At 35.2% G+C, this 22858-nt stretch overlaps 1 protein-coding gene across 2 annotated transcripts in view; it reads left to right on the top strand.

Annotated features, from left to right (window-relative positions):
* LOC122422205 (bifunctional heparan sulfate N-deacetylase/N-sulfotransferase 4) overlaps positions 1-22858 on the top strand; it is a 286857-nt gene that overhangs the window by 32519 nt on the left and 231480 nt on the right. The window contains exon 2 of one of the 2 annotated variants that reach the window (XM_043438525.1): positions 1889-3113. In XM_043438525.1, coding sequence (XP_043294460.1) covers positions 2136-3113 — 978 coding nt within the window. In that variant the 5' untranslated portion in view covers positions 1889-2135. Of the gene's footprint in view, positions 1-1888; positions 3114-22858 lie in introns of those variants that run through there. The other variant, XM_043438526.1, reaches the window with a different exon arrangement.

Here is a 22858-nt window from a genome sequence, read left to right as displayed (position 1 = left end):
GGGGTGATGCAAGGTGGAGGTGGGAGTGCGACAGATTCCGTTTCTGTAAGTAGATTTTTTAATCAAATACTTGAATTTGGAGAAGTCTGGGAAGAAATATGATAAAGACTGGATAATTTTCTTTGGAAAATTTCAAATCTCTTTCAGTATTTATTTTATACAATTTAATTTGACTTTTATTTTTAAAATTTACTTTATGAACATTTTCAAATAAACATAAAAGTAAGGTAGACCATACCATAATTATTTTATATATTTTATATCAAATCTAAGCCTTTTTATCACTGTGTTTTATTTCTTTTCAGTAAAATATAATTTAATTTGTTCAAAGGGAGCAAAACTTTATAACAACTGAAAGGTTTGGGGGGAATCAAATAGCACTTAAAAATTATATTTGGTAACAGTGTATTAGTTAGTACCTGGCATATGGTGCTAATTTTCCGTTAAAGTGAATTTGAAATCAGTGGGAAGATTTTAAAAATTTGTTCACTCTTTCAAAGGGGAAAAATCATGTCTATTTATATATCTGGAATCTGAAAAACCAAAAATGTTTGGTAGAAATTTAAAATTTAAAATTTTTAAATTGTTAGCTTTTGAGATTGTTTAAATATTTTTCCAAAATCTGAGACATTATTTTTCAACTTGTTGATTTTTTTCATTTAAATTACTAAGTAGGAAAAACGTATTTGAGAACATAAAAACATAAAATGGAAGTAATGATATACTCATATCTGTAATCATTTAATCTAACAATCTTCTAAAAATCTAATAATCTTCTAAAAATCTAATCTTTAATAATCTAATAATAAATAATATGCATAATTATTGTTTACTCAAATAAACAATTTTAAACATAAAAAATTTACAAAGTGATGGAATATACAGCTCATTATTATAAAACATGCTAATTTGTTCTCTATGATTTAGTACATCAATAATACACAACTTACAGTATATGTATTACAAATTAAAAACATAATAAAAACACAAAAATTATAATGGAAAATTATATCCAGTGTGGTGAAGCAGTTTAGGGAAATATTTTTTTAATGCTTTCTATGTATTATTTTTCTTTTGAATGATAGAAAGTAATTTGTTGGATAAAAGTTAATAATGGAAAACAATTTTAATTCTGATAACAGATATCAGTCAAATTTAGGAATATGCTCTGAGAAAAGCATGTCAAGATTTTTCTTCTCATCTAAAAGATGCTTCTGGCCTCTGTTTCATTAGAAAGTTCTGAAGATCCTGTTCCTATTTTGTTCTTTGTCTCATAGCGTCTCTGTCACTTTTCTTCTAATAATGGAGAAAAAGAAATCCTTTATTTTGGTTGTTTTGCTGAAGAGGGCCAAGTGTCTCCCTGTAACTTCAGAAAGGAATATTTCTAAAGGGAAAAGGCTGTAACTACCATTTATTTGAGACAAAATCATTCTCTCACCTTATAATCCATATACCTAAGTAGATACTTACAAGCCTGCTCCAGTGCTCTAAACCCATGCAGATACCTGATTTCCTAATTCTGTAAGTATATAGTGTTTACCAGTCTCATGGAAGCAAGTTGCATAGTATGACCATTATACACTAAAGCTTTTTTCTTACGTTTATTTTTGAGATGACTAGTTTGAAAAATGATCTCAATCTGTATTTCTCTATATTGATATATGGATATTTTGGCAAAATCAAATAGGGTTTTATATGGTTGAAGACATGAAAAAATCTACTACAATCTATGTAGCAAAATCTAAACTGTAAACCTTAGGCTATTAATATTTTAGCATATCAACACACTAAAATTATCTTTGATATGTATATTTCTTATATATCAGCATAAGTATACACACTATTGCTATTTTTGTGTTAGTCATTATATTTTTTTTCTCTTTTTCAGATAATGTTTCAAGGACTCTACAGCAATCTTTGGGATTGGACAGATTCAAAATCTCTTCAACTTTTTCTCTCCTGGTCCGCTGTTCTACTGCTTTAACTAGCTTGTGATCCCATCACGCATTTTACATGGTTTGCAATGGTTACATGAACATTTGGGAAGTGGCATATGTACCATCTCATACTTTATTCATGATGGCACTTTAGGAAAGTAATTTGGAAAAAGCTTCCAAAGCCGCATTTAAAAAAAAATGAATCTTATTGTGAAGCTTCGGAGAAGTTTTCGAACATTGATTGTTCTCTTAGCTACCTTTTGCGTGGTGAGCATTGTCATCTCTGCCTATTTCCTCTACTCTGGCTATAAACAGGAAATGACACTTATTGAGACCACTGCAGAAGCAGGATGTACTGATGTTAAAATCCTGCCTTACCGGTCAATGGAGCTGAAGACAGTGAAACCTATTGATACATCCAAAACTGATCCTATTGTCCTCCTGTTTGTGGAAAGCCAATACTCTCAACTTGGGCAAGATATTATCGCTATCTTGGAGTCCAGCCGATTTCAGCACCACATGGTCATTGCCCCCGGCAAGGGAGATATACCTCCTCTAACAGACAATGGCAAAGGGAAATATATTTTAGTTATTTATGAAAATATTCTGAAGTATGTCAGCATGGACTCATGGAATCGAGAGCTCTTAGAAAAATACTGTGTGGAATACAGTGTTAGTATAATTGGTTTTCATAAAGCCAATGAAAACAGCTCACCAAGTACACAATTAAAAGGTTTTCCATTAAACCTTTTCAATAATCTAGCTCTAAAGGACTGTTTGGTCAACCCTCAATCTCCTTTGCTGCATATTACCAAAGCCCCCAAGGTTGAGAAAGGCCCTCTTCCTGGGGAAGACTGGACAATTTTCCAATATAATCATTCAACCTACCAGCCTGTGCTTTTAACTGAATTACAGACAGAAAAATCCCTTTCATCCTTGTCCGGCAAACCACTCTATGCTACAGTGATTCAGGATCTGGGTCTGCATGATGGAATTCAGCGAGTTCTTTTTGGCAACAACTTAAACTTTTGGCTGCACAAGCTCATCTTCATAGATGCCATCTCCTTCCTGTCAGGGAAGAGGCTGACCTTGTCTTTGGACCGGTATATCCTTGTGGACATTGATGATATCTTTGTTGGGAAGGAAGGAACAAGGATGAATGTCAAAGATGTGAAGGTAAGAACATTTATAAATAGCATCATTATGTTTCTTTCACTAACTCTGTGGTATTGATAAAATATCATTTTGAATATTTTAGATTCCAAATTACTCAAAAATTTAAGATGCAGTAAGTCTGAGATAGAATAAAAAAAAAAAAAAAACCCTTGAACTAAACCTTAACCATTCCTTACCCACTCCTGAAATGCTTCTGAGGGGCATAAAACTAAAATACCCCAAAGTTTCTTTGATCTTAATTGCTTGGTCTCTTAGGCTTTGCCTGTTAGAGCTAGTACCCCATGGAATGGCCTCCTTTACTCCACACATGTTGCAGTTTGTAGTGATGGGATGAATACAGTCATGAAAATTTATCACTGGATGGATTTTCCTGCCCTACATGGGTTTGACAATGGTGCTTGAAGTATAAGATAGAGAAGCAGCCCACATCTTTTCTATAACAAGTAAACATAGCACTTACCTATATCAAGTGTTCATACACTTGTAAATATGAACAAAAATAGTTTTATAGGGAATGTGGTATTAAACTTAGCCTCAGGAGACTACCCCTATTATCACATCACTTTAGGCAACAGTGTTACTGGGAGCACTTGTAAATTATGGTCAAGTTGACTGCAGTATAACAAATTCACCCTGTGATTGCTATCAGATAAAGAAAAAGCCAAACATGTTTTACTAGTTTGGGCAGGTAATTCTGAGAAAAATTCCCCTTTTTTATTATCTTGATTCAACATTCTCACTCGTGCCTATCTTGTTTTATATATAATTAAATTCATTCTGTGAGCAAATGATTTTAGCAAACATATAAACAAAAATAATAGGGCATGGCTTAGAATAATAAACTAACTAGAGATTGTTAAGATCATGTCATCTTTTTTGAATTTCTATTAGACATTTTATCCTTCAAAGATGAAACCTTGGTACTACTTCAAAATAACAGCTTTTCTACCCATCCTAATACTTCATGACCATTATAATAAAATATCTCACTTTGGACATTGTTATAAAGAGATTAAGTGATCCCTCTTGAATCCTGGCTAGACTTTTTTTTTTTTTTTTTTACCTTTTGAGTCTTCACTATACCTTTTAGTTAGTATAAATTCTACTTGTATTTTAATTTTAAAATCATAAACTTAAGGCAAGTTCATGTGGTACAAATGGTTTTCTGAGTGATTCCTTTTCTGAAATCCTGAAAAGAAGATTTTCCTAATTTTAATCTAATAAACTGTATGAATTGAAAAACTTCTTTATAACTCAACAAATTTTTCAGCTCTAATTCAACTATATCACTTATTCTCAATAGAAAAACAGATAGCTATTTACCACTGCTCATATAATTTTCAGGGATTACTGATGACTTCTTGAGTGACTAACCCCAAACAAAATAACAGAATACTGAAATTTGACAAAGGCTGGAGCAGTGCCACAGGCAGATAATCATATAGTGTGTGTAATTGTGCATTTGTTTACTATTTTTATATCCTACACACACATACACTCACAAGTGCCCAGGGTACATGTCACTTTGAAGAAAATCCTCTTTTTTGCCTCTTTGGGTGTTGTATATGGTTCTCTCTCAGAACTATTAAAGTATATCAGAAACTTGATTGGGACTGAAGTAACATGTTGGGTTACTTATAAGTCAATAAGGAAATGCTGTCTTTCAGTATAAAAATGATACTTTTAATCTTGGGCCTTTGATTTTTCCTTTGACTATTATTTTTTGGGTAAAAATGATTTTGTGGCAAAGAACCTCGAACTGTCCATAGAAAAGTTCTGCATACTCCCAGTACTTTATCCTCATGTGCCTTTTCTGGCAGTATAACATTTCATCACACACTAATATGTAAGGAGAAGTCCGTTCTCCCTGAAAATCTCCCTGAATTTTCCAGAGCGAGGGTATTGGATGGCTGGTGAGATTTTTCTGTATGATTCCAAATTGGAGAGTAGAGCTATTCTGTTCCTCCACAGAACAGTTTGAGGAAAGCTGGAAGGTTTCATTTGAAAACTGTTGGTTATGTGTATGATAGCAGCCTCCCTGGCCACCCTCACAATTAGACTGGGGCATAGAGCTGAGAGTAATTAAAAGCAAATTCAAACACAGCCTTGTCTATAGCACCACCTCACTCTATGGACAAAAAATATATTAGCATATTATTATTTGAGCCATTTTTCTCACTTTGAGATAGAGATTGTGGATCAAATTGCTGAAGAATTCATATTTTTATGGCATAGAATTTGGTGCAGTGAAAACAATGCAGGTTTTTCAGTCCATATTCTTTCTGCTAAATGGTTCTGCCAGATAAACTACATAAACTAGGTAAACTACAATATATCTAGTTTTGGGGTTTTTTTTTAGAAATTTGCATTTCATTGTGCCATTATCTGACCAAAGGCACTGAGATAGAAATGAATATGTCTTTTTCTAAGGCAAGCAAGCTCAAGCTCAGACAGTTAGAGTAGCTGTCATCTGATTGTTAATAAAATTTCATTGTGTATCTAAAAACTCAAGATATCAGATAAATTTAATCTATAGAAACTTCCAGAAACTAACTGTATTTCTAAAGATTGTGAAATATTAGCTATGGATGAAGTCAGAAAATATGGTCATAGTTTGCTTGTGTATGGTCCTCAAGACAATCACAAAGCACTTCCTATAAATCTAAAGCACTCACGCTGAACTTAGGCTATAGAGGATGATGTCTTTTACACTTTAATTTATTCTTTCTTGCTTATGTTTAGTTTCATCAAACCAGGGTCTCCTGCATTTCAGGCAGACTCTGCCATCTGAGCCATCAGGAAAGCCCTTAATTATATGTAGATAATGTTCATTACCAAAGTGATATCAGTTGGATGATAATGCAGTTTTTAGAGAAAGGTAAAATAATAAAGGGCCATTCTGATTATTAAACATTTAATTTTCAGTCTTCTTGCAGCCTGCTAACCGATTTCTATGAACAATATTTTATCCTTGGTTATAACACTTGATATAGTCATAGAAGTGCTTCCCAGATGGCACTGGTGGTAAAGAACCAGTCTGCCAATGCAGGAGACCTAAGAGATGTGGGTTCAATCCCTTGGTTGGGAAGATCCCCTGGAGGAGGGCATGGCAACCCACTCCAGTATTCTTGCCGGGATAATCCCATGGACAGATGAGCCTGGAGGGCTACAGTCCATTGGACTGCAAAGAGTCAGACAAGTGAAGTGAAATGAAGTGAAAGTCGCTCAGTCCTGTCTGACTCTTTGTGACCCCATGGACTGTATAGGGGGGTCTGGACTGATTTCTTCAGGCCAGAATACTGGAGTGGGTAGCCTTTCCCTTCCCTAGGGGATCTTCCCAACCCAGGGATTGGACCCAGGTCTCCTGCATTGCAGGTGGATTCTTTACCAGCTGAGTCACAAGGGAAGCCCAAGAATACTGTAGTGGGTAGCCTATCCCTTCTCTAGTAGATTTTCCTGACCCAGGAATCAAACCAGGATCTCCTGCATTGCAGGTGGATTCTTTACCAACTGAGCTATCAGGGAAGCCCAGACAAAACTAAAGCAAATTAGCACACACACATACCCATAGAAATTTGAGAGAATTCAGAAGATATGTTCTTTTTTCATAGTTTCCTTAAGACAGAATAATTGCTCTGTCTTGATGCGGGTTTTTAAAATCATGAACATGGTGAAGGTAGGCTTTCACACTGGCAACAAAATGAAACTTCTTATTGATGCCACCAATAGTTCTGTTGCTTTCATCAATTCTGATGACCTGACATTATTTTCTCTGTTGGCAAGCAAACATAGTTATTAGCATTTTTATATGTCTTTACATTTATTGAGAAAATGCATCCATTTAGTCAGTGGATATTTACTGTATATAAGTTCTAAGTTCAGTTGTGTCCGACTCTTTGCTACCCCGTGGACTGTAGCACGCCAGGCTTCCCTGTCCATCACCAACTCCCAGAGCTTACTCAAAGTCATGTCCATTGAGTTGGTGATGCCATCCAACCATCTCATCCTCTGTCTCCCACTTTTCCTCCTGCCTTCAATCTTTCCCAGCATCAGGGTCTTCTCCAATGAGTCAGTTGGTCTCAGGTGGCCGAAGTATCAGAGTTTCAGCTTCAGCATCAGTCCTTCCAATGACTATTCAGGACTGATCTCCTTTAGGATGGACTGGTTGGATCTCCTTGCAGTCCAAGGGACTCTCAAGAGTCTTCTCCAACATCACAGTTCAAAAGCATCGATTCTTTGGTGCTCAGCTTTCTTTATAGTCCAACTCTCACACCCATACATGGCTACTGGAGTATATTTAAGAAATTATCTGTCTGGGAAATCAAAATTTATTTTAAAGTCATATGTGATCCAGCTCAATTTACCTTTATGACACTTTTATTCTTGCTACTTCTCAATATACACCATTTGTTAGGCTAGCCCACTGTCTCTTCCTCTGCTGTGGATTGCCTATGTTTAGTTTCACCTCTTTTCACAGTTTCTAAGCCTTGACTAAAATACTTTCCTTGAATCTACCCATATTTCAGAAGCTATCTCAAGTGCAACTTCTCTTTTTTGCATAATTATTGTGTTTTATTTGATTAAGTAATTAATTGATTTGGTTGTGCTAGATCTTTGTTGCTGGCTTTTCTCTAGTTGTGGCAAGTGGGGGCCAGTCTGTGGTTGTGGTACATGAGCTTATTTCCGCGCCCTTTCTCATGGAGCTCAGGCTTCAGGGCACCTGGCCGGCAGCAGTTGCGGCAGGTGGGCCCAGTAGTGGCAGCTCCCAGGCTCTAGAGCGCAGGCTTACTAGGCGTGCGCACAGGCCTAGTTGTTCCGTGGCACATGGGATCCTCTCAGACTGGGATCAAACTCCTGTCTCCTACGTTGGCACCTGGATTGTTTACCACTGAGCCACCAGGAAAGCCCCTCAGGCTCCACTTCTTTTGAGAAGGTGACACATGCCCTAAGGGCCCCCATAGTTGGTGACCTTAAACTGAAACTGAGTCCCCGAAGAATCAACTAAGCTTAGCTGTCACTTGGCACTTTTGTGCACACGAGTCAACTCCAAAATTAGGTGCTGAAGCAATTTTTCTGGTACATCTAATTATGTCCCAACATACCTGAGGAAACTTTAGACATAATATAAAAATATTATACTGACAACCATTATACTGTTTTTTAACTGATAAGTACAGAACTAATTAGTCTCAGAATTGACTTACTATTTAAGACCTTAAAAAACAATAATTTAAGGATAGATTTGACCTTTGTCTCTAAACAAGTTATATGTATATTTTTAACGAGAGACAAAACTAATGGAAAAAAAAATCTGTGTTGTAAACCTGAAGTGTAAAATAAGTGGTTAATAGGCTGATTCATTTTACTTTTCCCCCCCACATAATGCTTTTAATAGATCTGTACCTAGACTGGTGTTAAAGTTTGATCCAGATAAAGCAATTTACTAATATCTTAATTTAGATTTTTTATGCATTTAAATGACTATATGTTTCCTACACTGAAAATCCTATGTTCAAAGATTTATAGTGCAAAGGTAATATATTGTGCAAATTGAATGACTAAAATGGAGAAGTTAAATTAATAGATATAAAGGAACCACTTAATAGAGGGTCTTGAAGTTCAGGGAAATGAGTTTTGATTAGTTCCAATACCTATTTGAAAGCCCTCTTTCAATAAGAAAATTACATCATAAAAATATTTGAGGTTTTCATTATTAATGTAAATATCTAAATAAAATCCTAGTTCAAACTTTTGTAAGAATTGCCATGTTTAACAGAAGCCAGATTACTATGAGTAGGGAAGAAGAAATCTATCCTAGAATTTGAAACTTGTTATTGCTTTTAATAAGGGTTAGATGAGATACGGAAAAAAAAAAAATCCCATGATACCTAAAGAAGTGATGTAAGAAAATAGAAAATTATTGATGCTATGAACATCTAAACAGATTATGCGGGAGCTACATTGATAATTGAAAAGATTAGCTTACTAACATTTTACAATTATGACTGAAATGAGTTTGTTATATTTCACAAATTAATAGAAGAGCATTTTAAAAGAATCCTTGATATCTTTGGAGTCACAGTTAAAAAGAGGAGGCTAAAAGAAAATGTTGGAATGTGGTAGATGGAATCCAGATATGATACATCATCAAGCAGTATAAATTTAGCGAAGCAGAACAGTCCAGGCAGCAGGAACTGGGTGGATGGCCTGTCGGACTCAAGCAAGCATCATTTCAAAGTTCCTCGGCAGTTTCTAGGCAAGCGAGTGAGTGTGCACTCAGCAAGTGTAGCAGCAGATCTAGGCAGTGGCTCAGGCAGATGGGGGTAGGCAGTTATCAAGATACTTCATGGCAAGAATGAGTGGGTCAGGGTTTGTGGGCATGTCTTCTTTCCGGAGAAAAAAATAAAAAAGGCACATAGGTAGAGGCCCAGGCAAGAGGAAGCGTGGGATTTGACATCATGGAGTTTGGCAGAGAGAACATGACAGAGACCTCGGAAGGCAACAGCTCAGCCACAACAACAATTCTCTAACGCAGGGAGGATCCATTAGCAAGACATGTGAGCTGCAGCCCTGACGCTGACTCAGACTCTTTAAATCTCCAGGGAGGAATTGCATTTAAAACTTACTCAAGATGCCCAGGTGCAAAAATGTCGATGTACTATTTGAAGACACTCAGTGAGCTCAAAAGGAAAAGCAGTTACTACCAAAGGTTTATAATAGGAATGATCCATTTTCTATATAAACATAGAGAAAATTACTGTGTCAATTCAAATGTTTTATTTATTTTTCAGCTGGGTAATTTTATATTTTGTTTTTTAAAATGGCTATACAGCTTATTAAAGTTTACTTACCCTTTACAGGAATTACAAAATATTGGCTCTGTTCCCCATGTTGTACAGTACATCCTTGAGACTACCCTACAACCAACAGTTTATACCTCTCCCTCCCCACTGTTATTGTCCTCACTCCCCTCCCCACCGTAAACCACGAATTTGTTCTCTTTATCTGCATCTGCTTCTTTATTTTATATTCAGGTTTGCTGGGTATTTTAAATTCTACATGTACATGATATCATAAACTGTCTTTTTCTGACTTATTTCAATTTTCATAATACTGTCCAAGTCCATTCATGTTGCTGCAAATGGAAAAATTCCATTCTCTCTTATGTCTGAGTAGTTTCCCACTGTGTGTGTGTGTGTGTATGTGTGTGTGTGTATCACATCTACTTTATTCATTCATCTGTTGATAGACATTTAGGACATTTAGGTAGCTTCCATGTCTTGGAAGTTGTAAATAATGCTGCTATGAATATTAAAGAAAGAAAGAAAGAAGTGAAGTCACTCAGTCATGTCTTACTCTTGTGATCCCATGGACTGCAGCCTACCAGGCTCCTCCATCCATGGGATTTTCCAGGCAAAAGTACTGGAGTGGGTTGCTATTTCCTTCTCCAGGGGATCTTCCCGACCCAGGGATCGAACCTGGGTGTCCTGCATTGTAGGCAGACGCTTTACTGTCTGAGATGGGGAATACGTGTAACTCTATGGCTGATTCATATCAATGTATGACAAAACCCACTGAAATGTTGTGAAGTAATTAGCCTCCAACTAATAAAAAAAAATAAAATAAAAAGTTTTTATAAGTAGAGTTTGGCTTGACTGGAAAGAAAAGCTACCTATGAATATTTTGGCAAAGTCAATAATGACTTCAGTACACTCAGAAGAAGGCAGTCACTGTACAGTATATATGTAATAATAATTTTCCTTCCTTCATTTAAAATCTCAATATAAACATCCTAGTTTTTGTTTTCTTCTGAATCTTTTCAAGTGGCCATACATTTAACTTTGTCAATGGAAGGAAAAAGTATTATTCCAAAAAATTCCTTTATGGAAGCAAATAGGGTTTGTCTCCACTTTTAAAAAATCGCCCAAATTATGTAAAAGTACATATTTAAATGATAAGAATGAAAAAAAGTATAAAAATATACACCAGTAATATCTCTTCAAAATTGAGTATTCAATTAAACACACTTGCAGTTTGTATATTAGCTTAATATAATCTAATTCAGCACTCACATCACTTATTTCTCACCCATGAGCTCTGTATATTATTCTTAATTATAGAATTTACACAAATATGTGAAATATCTGGTTCTTTATTTCAGTAGTATAAGAAAGACATTCACAATTATCAACATTACAAAGCAAAATACAATATGTGCCATGACAAAATTACTATGGACAATGAGAACAAAGAAGGAGCAACGATATTTCTTCTAGGAATTAGGGAGATTTCTTGGAGGAGGTGACACTTGAGTCTTCTGTGATGGTTTGACAGAACTGTAGCAAATCAAGATGGGGAAGTAGATTCTTGGCCAGTAGGTCAGCCCAAGCTAAGATTTGGCTGAGGCTATCAGGACAAATGGTATGTTGCTTGTGTTAGTTGGATGATAAAGTAAATAAGAAATAGTAGTGGAACTAAATGCTGAAGATTTGTCTGTGGCCATAATATGGAGCTCACTGGGCAGGACGCCATTTGAATCACTGAGGATTTTAAGCCAGAAAGTGACATGTTCATGTCTAGGATTGAAGAAAAATATATTATTTGAATCAAGAAGATGCTTTTGAGAAGATCTGTAAAAGAGCCAATTACAACAAGACGGACATAATCATCATTATGCATGTTTTAAAATAGCATTTATTTAAGATACTAAAAGACACCGAGCACTGGGCTAATCATTAACAGGCTGTATCTCATTTAACGGGGGCTTCCCTGGTAGCTCAGAGGTAAGAATCCACATGCAGTGTAGCAGATGCAAAAGACACGAGTTGGATTCCTGGGTCGGGAAGATCTCCTGGAGTAGGAGGTGGCAACCCACTCCAAAATTCTTGCCTGGGAAATCCCATGGACAGAGGAGCCTGGCAGGCTTCTGTGCGTGGGGTCGCGAAGAGTTGGACACCTCTGAGCGACTGAGCACAAAGCACATATCATTTAATAGAACAACATTGAGAAGAAATATTTTGTATATTTTCTGAATGAATAAAATGAGACTTATTAGTATCAGTACTCATCTACCTAATAAGTAGCAGAGCAAACACATCGACTATTTTGTCCTGAATGTTTAAGCTTTCTTTTAGAATCCAATGCCTTGTTTCGGTTTCATTCTGGATATCTATGCTTACTAGTCAACCTTGAACATGTTTGAAGACTTATCCAGTTCTCAAATTGCAGATCTGTGTAAACAACGTAAAGCAACACGGTTCTCAGAGTTGTGATGAGCCTTGCATGAGATCAGGACTGGAGAGTTGCTAGGACAGAGCTTGGCTGGTTAGATTGACACGGCTTGGTGGCAGTCAGGTTAGGAGGGGAGACTGGGAGAGACCATGCAGAATTGACAGAATTGGGCACATGCTCGATGAAGGAGCAGAAAACGTGCAAATGCTGCAGTATCATGGGTTTTAGCCTGGGTGTGTCCATCAACATGCAGAATTGCACAGAGGAAATGGTGCTAGGAAGATGAGGAGTTGGGTTTAAGGTCTAATGACTTAACATGAGACATTCAGAGATGAGTCCCCTCAACCTCTCACTTGGTACGAGGAGGACAGCCTAAAACAGTAAATATTGGTAGTCCTCAGAAAAATTAAAAGAATGCCTAACTGGGATCAACACTGTTCATGCAGCAGAGAAAGCGCAGTCTTTCATTGGGAATTTGGTGTTTTGAAATTTTTTCCTTCTTATTTATGAACCTTTGATTAACAAGAATTGCAATAAGATCCCCTCCTAACTTGACTGTGACATGTACCAAATGATGCTATGTCATAAATATCCCTCATAAATATATCATGTGTAATGATATGTAGGAGTTGAGTATTAAATGAACAAAGAAGCTAAAGCTTAATTTTTAGTTATTGTATCTAGAAATTATAGTCTACTCAGAGCATTTTTTTTTATTTTTTAGGTATTTATTTTCTTGGTGACATCATTTATTGTGCACATGGCTCTTTTTTGTTAGAAACAAGGCTTTTAGAAGCATACTTTCATTTAAACCTACTTTCATCATATCAATCAATTATCATTACTTTAAAAAGCACATTTTAAAGCAAGATTTATTACCAAGTATAATAATTTTCTGTTTAAGACTTTTTTAAAGCTTTTCATATATAAATTCAATTTTAATTTAAAATTAGACATGTCCTGAATTCATTCACACTCAAAACAAGCTAGATAGTAATGGATCTAACACTAACTTGACTCACTTTGTTAGTTCACAGTGTAAAATAATTACTGAGCAGAGAGCAGTCTCTTGACACACCAGGAAAGGAGACAATTACAGTCTGTGCAGCTCCATTTTGATGCTTCAGATGTAACAACTGTCTCCATGGGAAAGAGAAGATGTTAGAAAATACATTGGTAAGGGCAACCAAGCTGGACACCTCCCAACAAAGTAGAAAACAACCTCTATTAGAGCCCTTCAGTCTTATGGTTAATGCCTTAAAAGCCCCAGGGGAAAACACAGGGAATGTTTTCTGATTGGTTTTGTATATTTTGTCATTCTCTGTGGTTATCTAAATAGTGATTAATTAATTAGCCGATTAATTAGCTCTGAGTATAATAAGCCTCTTTAGCTTAGGCCACAGTGCTGTTAATAATAATCACTGAATATACTACAAATGGTTTCATATCTGAAGAATGACTGACAAAAAAAGCAAAGTAAAAACTTGCTCCTTTTATACTTCCTGTAGAAGTACTCAGTATATTCAGATACATATCAAATTATCATGGAGAAGAGCACCTTGGTTATAAAATCTTGCAGCAGGTAAAATATAATATTGTTATGGTTGTTGTTATTATTATTCAGAAAACAGATTAAGCTGTTAAGGCAGTCACAGACATTGTGTTTTATTTTCATTCAACCCATCACTTTATATGAATACGCTGTTTTGCTCTCTAGCTCTTTGCTGGGATTGATAATTTCTACCCACCACTTTTTTCTTCTTCTTTTAATTGAAACGTAGTTGACATATAATGTTATGTGAGTTTCAGGTGTACTCCCTGGTGATTTGATATTTGCGTGCTTTACAAAATGATCACCATCATTAAAGTTACGCTTTGTTGTGATGCACAAGCTTTTTATTGCAGTGGCTTCTGTGGGTGTGTAGTGTGTACTCCAGGCACACAAGCTTCAGTAGTTGTGGTACACAGGCTTAGTTGCTCTGCAATGTATGGGATCTTCCTGGACCAGCTATCGAACCCATGTCCCCTGCATTGGCAGGCAGATTCTTACCCGCTGGACCACCACAGGGAAGTCCTCACATATTCTTAAAGCGTAATATTCCAAAATCTTATTTCAGTATGGAAAATGAAAGTCACTCAGTCATGTCCTGCCAGGCTCCTCTCTCCATGGAGTTCTCCAGGCCAGAATACTGAAGTGGGTGGCTGTTCCCTTCTCCAGGGGATCTTCCCAAACCAGGGAAGAAGGGATCGAACCCAGGTCTCCCACATTGCAGGCGGATTCTTTACCAGCTGGGCCACCAGGGAAGCCCAAGAATACTGGAGTGGGTAGCCTATCCCTTCTCCAGCAGGGATTGAACCGGGGTCTCCTGCATTGCAGGCAGATTCTTTACCAGCCGAGCTACACTCAACTGAAAATCACTTAAAATGCTAACTTAAAGGATAAAATTTGCTTACTTTGTTATGTTATAGTTTGCCTAATTATTTTAAGGAATTCTCACTTTTATACGTGCTATATTTGATGTACAATTAAAGGTAAAGTAACATTTGAGGGTCTGTGGAGACATGTTCATATGAAACATTGCTTCTGGGAAAAAAAAATGTGTTAGTCCTTGTCACACAAAATCCCAAATACATACTAGCCCCTGAAACAATATTTAATAGTTTATAAGATGGACCCTCACAATTTGTTCTCTGTTTCTCCCCACAATCAAGACATAAAATTTAAATTATCAGATGTGTTTCGAATATTGCATTTCTATTCCATTTGAGTATTTTAAATACAATTTTAGTTTCCATTGCATAACTAGTAGGTAAATTTTGTTTTTAAGTTTCTCAGATTGTTGGTACTAGTTTGCTTAATTGCAGTTAAAGCTTTTATGATGCTTAAAGACTGCTTCCTTGACTTCTCAAAGTACACACTTTGTATTTTCACAGTGTGAAGGAAGTTACAGTAATATAATGGAAATACCATAAATTGCTCTCTCTTTCAAAATATTACACTAAATTAAGACATAAGAATGTCCGTACTGAGAAGTGTTTATCTGGAAACTTCTGTTTTTCAAATGGCACAAATAAAGAAATGACCTAGCAAATTTTGCAGAATGAAGTAGGAAGACATTGCTTGACAACTATGTGGCAACACTGGAGTATAAATGAATCTCATTTGAATGACTTCACCAAAATAACCACTGTTACCATATCATGTTTGTCCCTTGCCACAAGCATGTTTATATCTTATTGTTTATAGGATATAAACAATAAAGAAAAAAATTTAAAGGAAATAAGGAATAAGTGTGAAAGAAACATCTAAGGGAAGACAAGAGCACTTGAATTAACAGAATTTTAGAGGTTTAGTGGGAATAACTCAAGAAAAGGCAAGCCAAGTAGCTTCTATATTGAAGCTTTAGAGTGAGCTGACCTAATAAGGTTGAGTTCCAGGAATACTATTATAAAAGTTTGAAGATTTCTTGTGACTGCTCCTTATGTGCCTTTGCAGAATTTGTTTTTCTTGGTTAGTTAAAAATCTTAGAAAACTTTGAAATGTTTGTGACTGATTTCCATGATGGCTCAGATGGTAAAGAATCTGCCTGCAATGCAGGAGGCCCAGGTTCAATCCCCAGGTTGGGAAGAACCCCTGGAGAAGGGAATGGCTACCCATTCCAGAATTCTTGCCTGGAGAATCCCATTAACAGAAGAGTCTAGTGGGCTACAGTCCATAGGGTCTCAAAGAATCAGACACAACTGAGCAACTAACTCTTTCACTTTTTCACTTTTCAGAGAGGAGAATAACTATATGAATGTACCTTTATTTAAAAAAAGAAATTTGGATGAAACACAAAGTAGTGCTAAATTAGAAAAAGTGGGTGAAAGGAGAGATGGTCTATATAAAAGTTTTCTTTAGAAGAGTTTATAAAGAAAATCATTGAATTCTAGAGTTAATAATGTTGTCTACCACTTTGATATTCTTCTAGGGCTGTCTTTGGTCTCTGCACATCTGTATGTGTTCTCAGCTCATTGGAAAGCCAAATGTATCTCTCTGTAATTCTCATTGTAAACTATCACATTCATATATAGTCACATGTGTACCACATGGAACCCCTTCCCTAATGAAGGTAATATAAGGTTTGATGAAATGAAATACTACAGATGTCTGAATGTCCATAGGTATGTGATTGGGGTTCTGTGAGCAAAGGGGTAAATATGTTTATTTCCTAAGATAATATTTGTCATTTCATACCAGCTTAATATCACTTCCAATTAATTTCTGATCTCTTCACTTTGGTGATGATCAGTTCTCACTGTACTTATTGTTGTAATCAGAAGTCAATTGATTTTTTTTTTTTTTTGATTGTTGGGAAGAGGTACTTTGGACTGTTCTCATCATTATACTTACTATTAAGGTTTATATTATATTATTAAGGTTTTAATAATTTTCTGTTCAGGGCTATGTGCTAATAAGAAAAAAATATAAGTTCTTAGTTCTTGGCCTCAAAAAATTCAATTTTGAATGTGTGCGTGTGTGCAACTTAGAGAACTTTGCATAGTGCTGGCTACTCATCTGTTCTGACTCAGTGGATCCATTTTTAAAATAAAAAAGCACAATTAATTTTTGCTGCCTGCTTAGTTTATGTAATTTAATTTCAAGTCTTTCTTACTGCTCTACTTAAGAAAAAGTTTGGAGTTCCTGTGGGCTACAATTTCACTTTGTATCATTACTACTGAAAAAAGGGATTTGAAAGAGGTTGGAACTGAAACTGCTTCAGAATATGTTACATTTAAACACTGCTGCACTTACCTCAGAGCTGGAGAAACTGGTTCAAAGCTCTGTGCTCTGTTATAGAGAAGCACATCTGGATTTCAATGTTTTAAAATGTAAAAAAAAAAGATAAAATAGGTGTGCATTGAGAGGGGGTCAAGTTAAACTATATTTTAAAATCTCAGCACAAAGTAGTAAAATCTAACAGGAAAGTAAAAAGAATTGTTTCTATATTGGAAGCAGAACATAGAAAAGATATATATTTTTTATATATATAAAATTCTTATATAAATATCTTTTATATATGTATATATACATAAATATCTATATGTATAAAACCAGGATAGCTAGCTCATTCAAACTTAAAAAGCAGTTAAATAATGCTTAGCATAGCTTGAAAAACCTTGTTATAGTAACAAAGCCATCACAAAAACATTGTCAAATATATTGTTTTCCCATTTGCAATGGTATTAATGGTGTTGCTCTGCTATTCAAATGCAAGTGAAAGAAAAAGTAAATTGAACAATAATACAGTTTAATATTAACGTTATTCAAGCAGTTAAAAAATGTTCTGTTCATTAGTGACAGTAGTGGCCCAGGTGAATCAACAGCTATGAAGAGATGAAAGTGTTTCTTATGCACAATAAGGAGGGAAGAAAAAGATGTGAAGGGGACCCTGTATATATATTTATTTATATAGGAATGCATACATGTGTATAAATATAAGAGCATATACAGTGAAAACACGTGTATGTGTGTATATATATGGAGTACTGTAAAAGACATTAGGCAGCTGGATAAACAGGAATCTCACATCTGAATCCTGTCCATTCTGATGTGTGTGTGTGTGTGAGCATTCAAATTTGTATATATACCTGTGTAGCTATGCAGAAAATTTCTGGTCACATAAAACAAAGCTGTGTCTATTCATTCAAGCAATTGATATGTTTATTGTCAGTCAAAGTAACAGCCTTGTGGGGCTAAACTGAAATGTTTAAAAGTTTGTGCAAAATGTAAACTGCACACCTATATGCAAATTTTTTCAGAAATAAAGCATGATTGGATTTGAAAAATTTGAAATTTCTGCCAGATGCCTTATAATTTAAGCATATGGTATTTAACATGCTTGGATCACTTGACTGAAAAAGAAAAAGAAATGAAATAATAGAGATGCCACAGTAATGAATAGGATTGATGTGTTAGAATGGACATTTTAACAATGAAGCAGCAGGTAAAAAAGCAGCAATAATAAAAAGTGACTTTTCTTACTACTGACTGTATGCAAAGTATTATTCTTAGTATTCTACAGATTTTAATTCAGATCCTCAAAACAATCTGAGTCATGGGTGCTTCTATTACTCTTTTTACAGAAGCAACAGAAATGGTTTGAGTGTAAAAAATGTGTTCAAAGTTACATAACTGAAAATTAGGAAAGTTATTTGGATTCTAGAAGTCTAAACTCCTACTACTCCTAATATACTGCAATGCCTCTTAATATTGACTTTTGATCTTGAAATTTTCCATTGGTCTTTATATTTACAGATTGTTTGCTCTTCTCTGTATAGTTTTATTTGAACAAATATTTTGTAATTAGACTGCCCTCATTAAAAGATATAATCCTAGTAAATGAAAATTTAAGATAAGAATTTTAATTCATAATTTGTTCCTTGGCCAAGCTCATCTAATACATTTCTATATTTTAACATATGATAGTGAAGCTTAAATTAAAAATTATTAGATATTGTTTGATATGTGAAATTCCTCCATTATAAACATTAGATTTTGATAAATCATCCAAACACACATATTATATGTGCATATGTGTTTGTATATTTAATCACATTCATAAAAGTAACTTTTTCCAAATATCTGGAAATTTGTCTCTTTATAGCTATTCTGTTCAATTCTTACCATGTAATACTTGAAAGAAGAAAAGCTTTTTAGAAATGTATTTTATTTATCTCAAGCCTATTTCCTTATCTACATAGATGTTACTATTAATGGTTTGCTTGGTGTTGGCTATACTTTTACTTTAGTGATCAAACAATAAATTAATAAAAATGTTTTGTTTTAAACATCAGATATGCAGAATGATCCTGGGTCTTGAAAACACAATTTAATGAAATATGTTAGGTGAAGTTGCAAGAGTTGTTTCATTCTTTTAAAGTAATTTTTCAGCATTTTAAATCTTCATTGTATTATTGCCATTTTGATTTTTTTAAAATGGAGTTGGAAGTTAAGGAGTTTGTAGGAAAAGAGGAGCTTTACACCCTAGCTCTTCCATCTTAAGAATTTTGATCTTGTTAAATATTATACAACTACCAATACTAGGATATGAAGTGAAATATTGAAAATATTTTATATGTATACTTATGTATGAGCTGATCTGTACACACAGAAAGTCATAGATGATACAGAATACAGATTATTTTTAAATATCAAGATATTTGGGTTTTTTTTGTATTTGGCTGAAAAAAAACACAGAGTCCAAATTTTTAAATGGATATGGAGTTTATTTTTTAGTCTCTCAGCTGAAGTTGCTTCTTCTTGACTTACATGGGTTTATAATTTTCATATAGAAATTTGGATACTCCATTAGATAAGAACTTAAAAATTATTTTAACTAATCAAAAATGTGTAAGAGATGTGTGTGTGTGTGTGTGTGTGTGTGTGCACGCATATGCAACTGTGTGTAACCTCTCAGTCTTACAGTACTTGGAAACTATGTAACTTCTTTAAGAATATGAACAGGACATATCAGCTCCATAGAGCAAGTTTCTGATAGTCTTGTTAAATGTAGCTTATCAGTAAGTTAACCTCTTTATGCGTACTTTAAAATTTTTGTCTACTTCCAATAAATAACAAAATATGAAATAGTATATCCCAATGAAATAACAATAATGCAGAAATAAGTCAGAATTGTCTGATGTCTGGCTATGACTGCCAGTCATAGAGTTAACGTTATGTAAGAGATGGTACTCTCTACAGAACTGGCTTAGCCATGATGAGATTCAAGAGAAGCTGAGTTCAATCAATAAAATGTCTTAATGAAATTCTTATTTCAATCAAAGTGCAATTTTATATGATTTGGGCAAGAATGTAGAGTAGCTTCTGGAAATTTTGAATAAGATCTATGGTCAGCTAGAGGTAACACATATATGAAAATAATAGCAATGTGTTATATAATATGACAAAAGCAAGATATAAATAAAGGATGAATTGTAGCTACTAGAATGCTGAATTGTGATGAATATAGTCAGAAAAAATATTTAGAGAGGAGGTGGTATTTAACCAGACTGTTAATGACTTAAGAGAATGCCAGCAGAGAATAGGCCAGACGAAAAGAATTGATGGGACGGTACAGTACTTATCTGATGTGGCTGGATCTTATATTTGTGTAGAAAAGATGAAATGGAAAATAAAAAGCTATTTTAGTATTATTTTATGTTGTGTCACAAAGGACACAATGAGTTTAGGCTTCATTCTGCAGGAAAATGAAGAACCATTGGGTGTTTTGGTTTTTTATGTTTCAAGAAGGACCAATTGAAGTTCTGACTTAAACAGTGTAGGATGAGTGGGAGGACTTGAGGCAGGAGAGAGGCCCCCAGAGACATGGCTTAGGGAATTATGGCAATAAATCAGGCAGACAAGAATAAGACCTGAATTAATCCTATGTCAGTGGAACTAGACAGGAGAGGATGGATACAAGGGACATCCCACAGATAAACATTTACTACTTTAGAAGAAGGGTAACAGAGGTGGGCATCCCTAAGGAACAGAAGAGAAGAAACATTTAAAAATTAGTCTAAGGATTGAACTAGGGTCTTAAATGCTGGATATGCCATCGAGAGAGAGAAAAAACTCAGCATGTATTTTGGGGTCACAATTAGGAAGACAGCTGGAATAATAACCAAGATAGAATATAACTGTTTATAAAATAAAAAGACAGTGAAATGCTGAAAAAAGTTTCATGAAGATGCTGGGTATTGATCAAATTGCTCAAGAAAAGTAAAAGGAGAGAGAAGAAAAGGCTGGCTGTGGAAATTCAATGGGAAAGGAGCGTTAAGGAATAATTTTGAAGTCCTTAAGGGGAAGCAATAAAAGTCACAAATGAAATTAGCTAAAGTAAGCTGTGTCTTTAAGCTTATTCGGATTTGCTCACATAAACCTAAGGAAAGAAGCCATGGGGATTTGCCAGGACAGATTTTCAAGGACAGTTGTGGTAAATTGAAGCAGGAAATTATATTCTCATGGAGTTATATCCTGAGATGAATTCAAGCAGGAAAGCAAGGAGACGTGCTATTTCAGTGAGGTGTTATGTCAAAGTGGTCACGTAAGAATGGGGAGGAAGAGATAAACCTGAGATATTTGAAGGAAAAATCTACTGAAGTTGGTGAATTGAATCTATGGAACAAAGAGAGGGGAACCATGAGTATCATTTTAAGTTTACATTATGAAACCAGGAAGTGAGGAGGAGGTAATTCCATTGACAAAATGAGGATTGTGGGAGGAAAATCCAATTTGAGAAGACTTCAATCTAAGCAGGTAGATCTGAAGACAAAAAATTCTGAAAAAAATATTTGTCTAGTACCATATTTATAAGTTAACAAAAAGGAAAAAGGAAATAAAAAACACTTAGAAAAGCATCTCACGATGGCCTTCTTATTGTTTATTAATAATTTATATTTTAAATATGTACATTGTGATTGGTATTTTATATTTCCTCTAGTCTCAATAATTTCAAACTGGTTATCATTATACTTAGATTGTTTTCAGGATTTGTGTTAAAATCTGTAGAACACTAAGAATAATGCTTTTTTGTACAATTGTTTAGTCACTAAGTTGTGTCCAGCTCTTTGTAACCCCATGGACTGTAGGTCCCCACGCGCCTCTATCCATGGCATTTTTCCATCAAGAATACTGGAGTGGGTTGCCATTTCCTTCTCCAACGGGTCTTCCTGACCCAGGATCTTTTGCTTCTCTTGCATTGGCAGTCAGATTCTTTCCCACTGAGCCATGAAGGAAGCCCAGTTTTTTGCACAGAGTAGCTAGTAAACATTGAACAATTTACCTAAAGCCACAGAGTGAGTGAGTAACAGAGAAACAGAACCGAGCATTCTGTCTCTATATCCTTATTCCCTTGCACACTGCCATATTTCCCTTGATTTTCTCTGAAACCCATGTAGACAGAACACCTACTTATAACAGATTTTGATGGAGATGTCTGGTTATATAGGAACCAAGAGCCACACTACGACACTACATGTTAATAACAAGAAGAGTTAAAATTCAGTACTGCACATCAACTTTTAAAAATCGTTTAGCCACCTCCATATCTGACGATTTCCGACTGACATTTTCCTGCTAATCCCTCACGGATCACTGTGCTGCTAAGACTCTTTCTCTCTCTCCTCCTCCACCGTCTCTCCCTCTTCACCTCCCTTCTCCTTTCCCTCTGCCTTCTCATCCCCATCCTCCTCTTCCCCTCTTGTTTCTCCTCTTCCTCTGCTTCTCTTTCTCTTTCCTTCTTTAACTTGCTTAATATTCATGGAAGACTGCCAAACTGATATAATCTTTTATTCAGAACAACTTCAACAATTCTTTGTTTAGCTACTTTCCTTCCAATCCATGCCCTTTCACAGGCTGAGGTTGCTGGACAATTAGTTCCTCCATTAATGGATTTGCTAACCAAGGACAACTTATTTCAGAGAAAAACAATCTCTTTCTTAAAAGCAGAAGAAGCATCAGCCTCTGAGGT

The sequence above is a fragment of the Cervus canadensis genome, chromosome 19 (assembly GCF_019320065.1).
Source record: "Cervus canadensis isolate Bull #8, Minnesota chromosome 19, ASM1932006v1, whole genome shotgun sequence".
NCBI classification, from domain to species: Eukaryota; Metazoa; Chordata; class Mammalia; order Artiodactyla; family Cervidae; genus Cervus; species Cervus canadensis.
The sequence above is the reverse complement of the archived record's forward strand: the minus strand, read 5'-3'. Positions and strand labels throughout refer to the sequence as shown.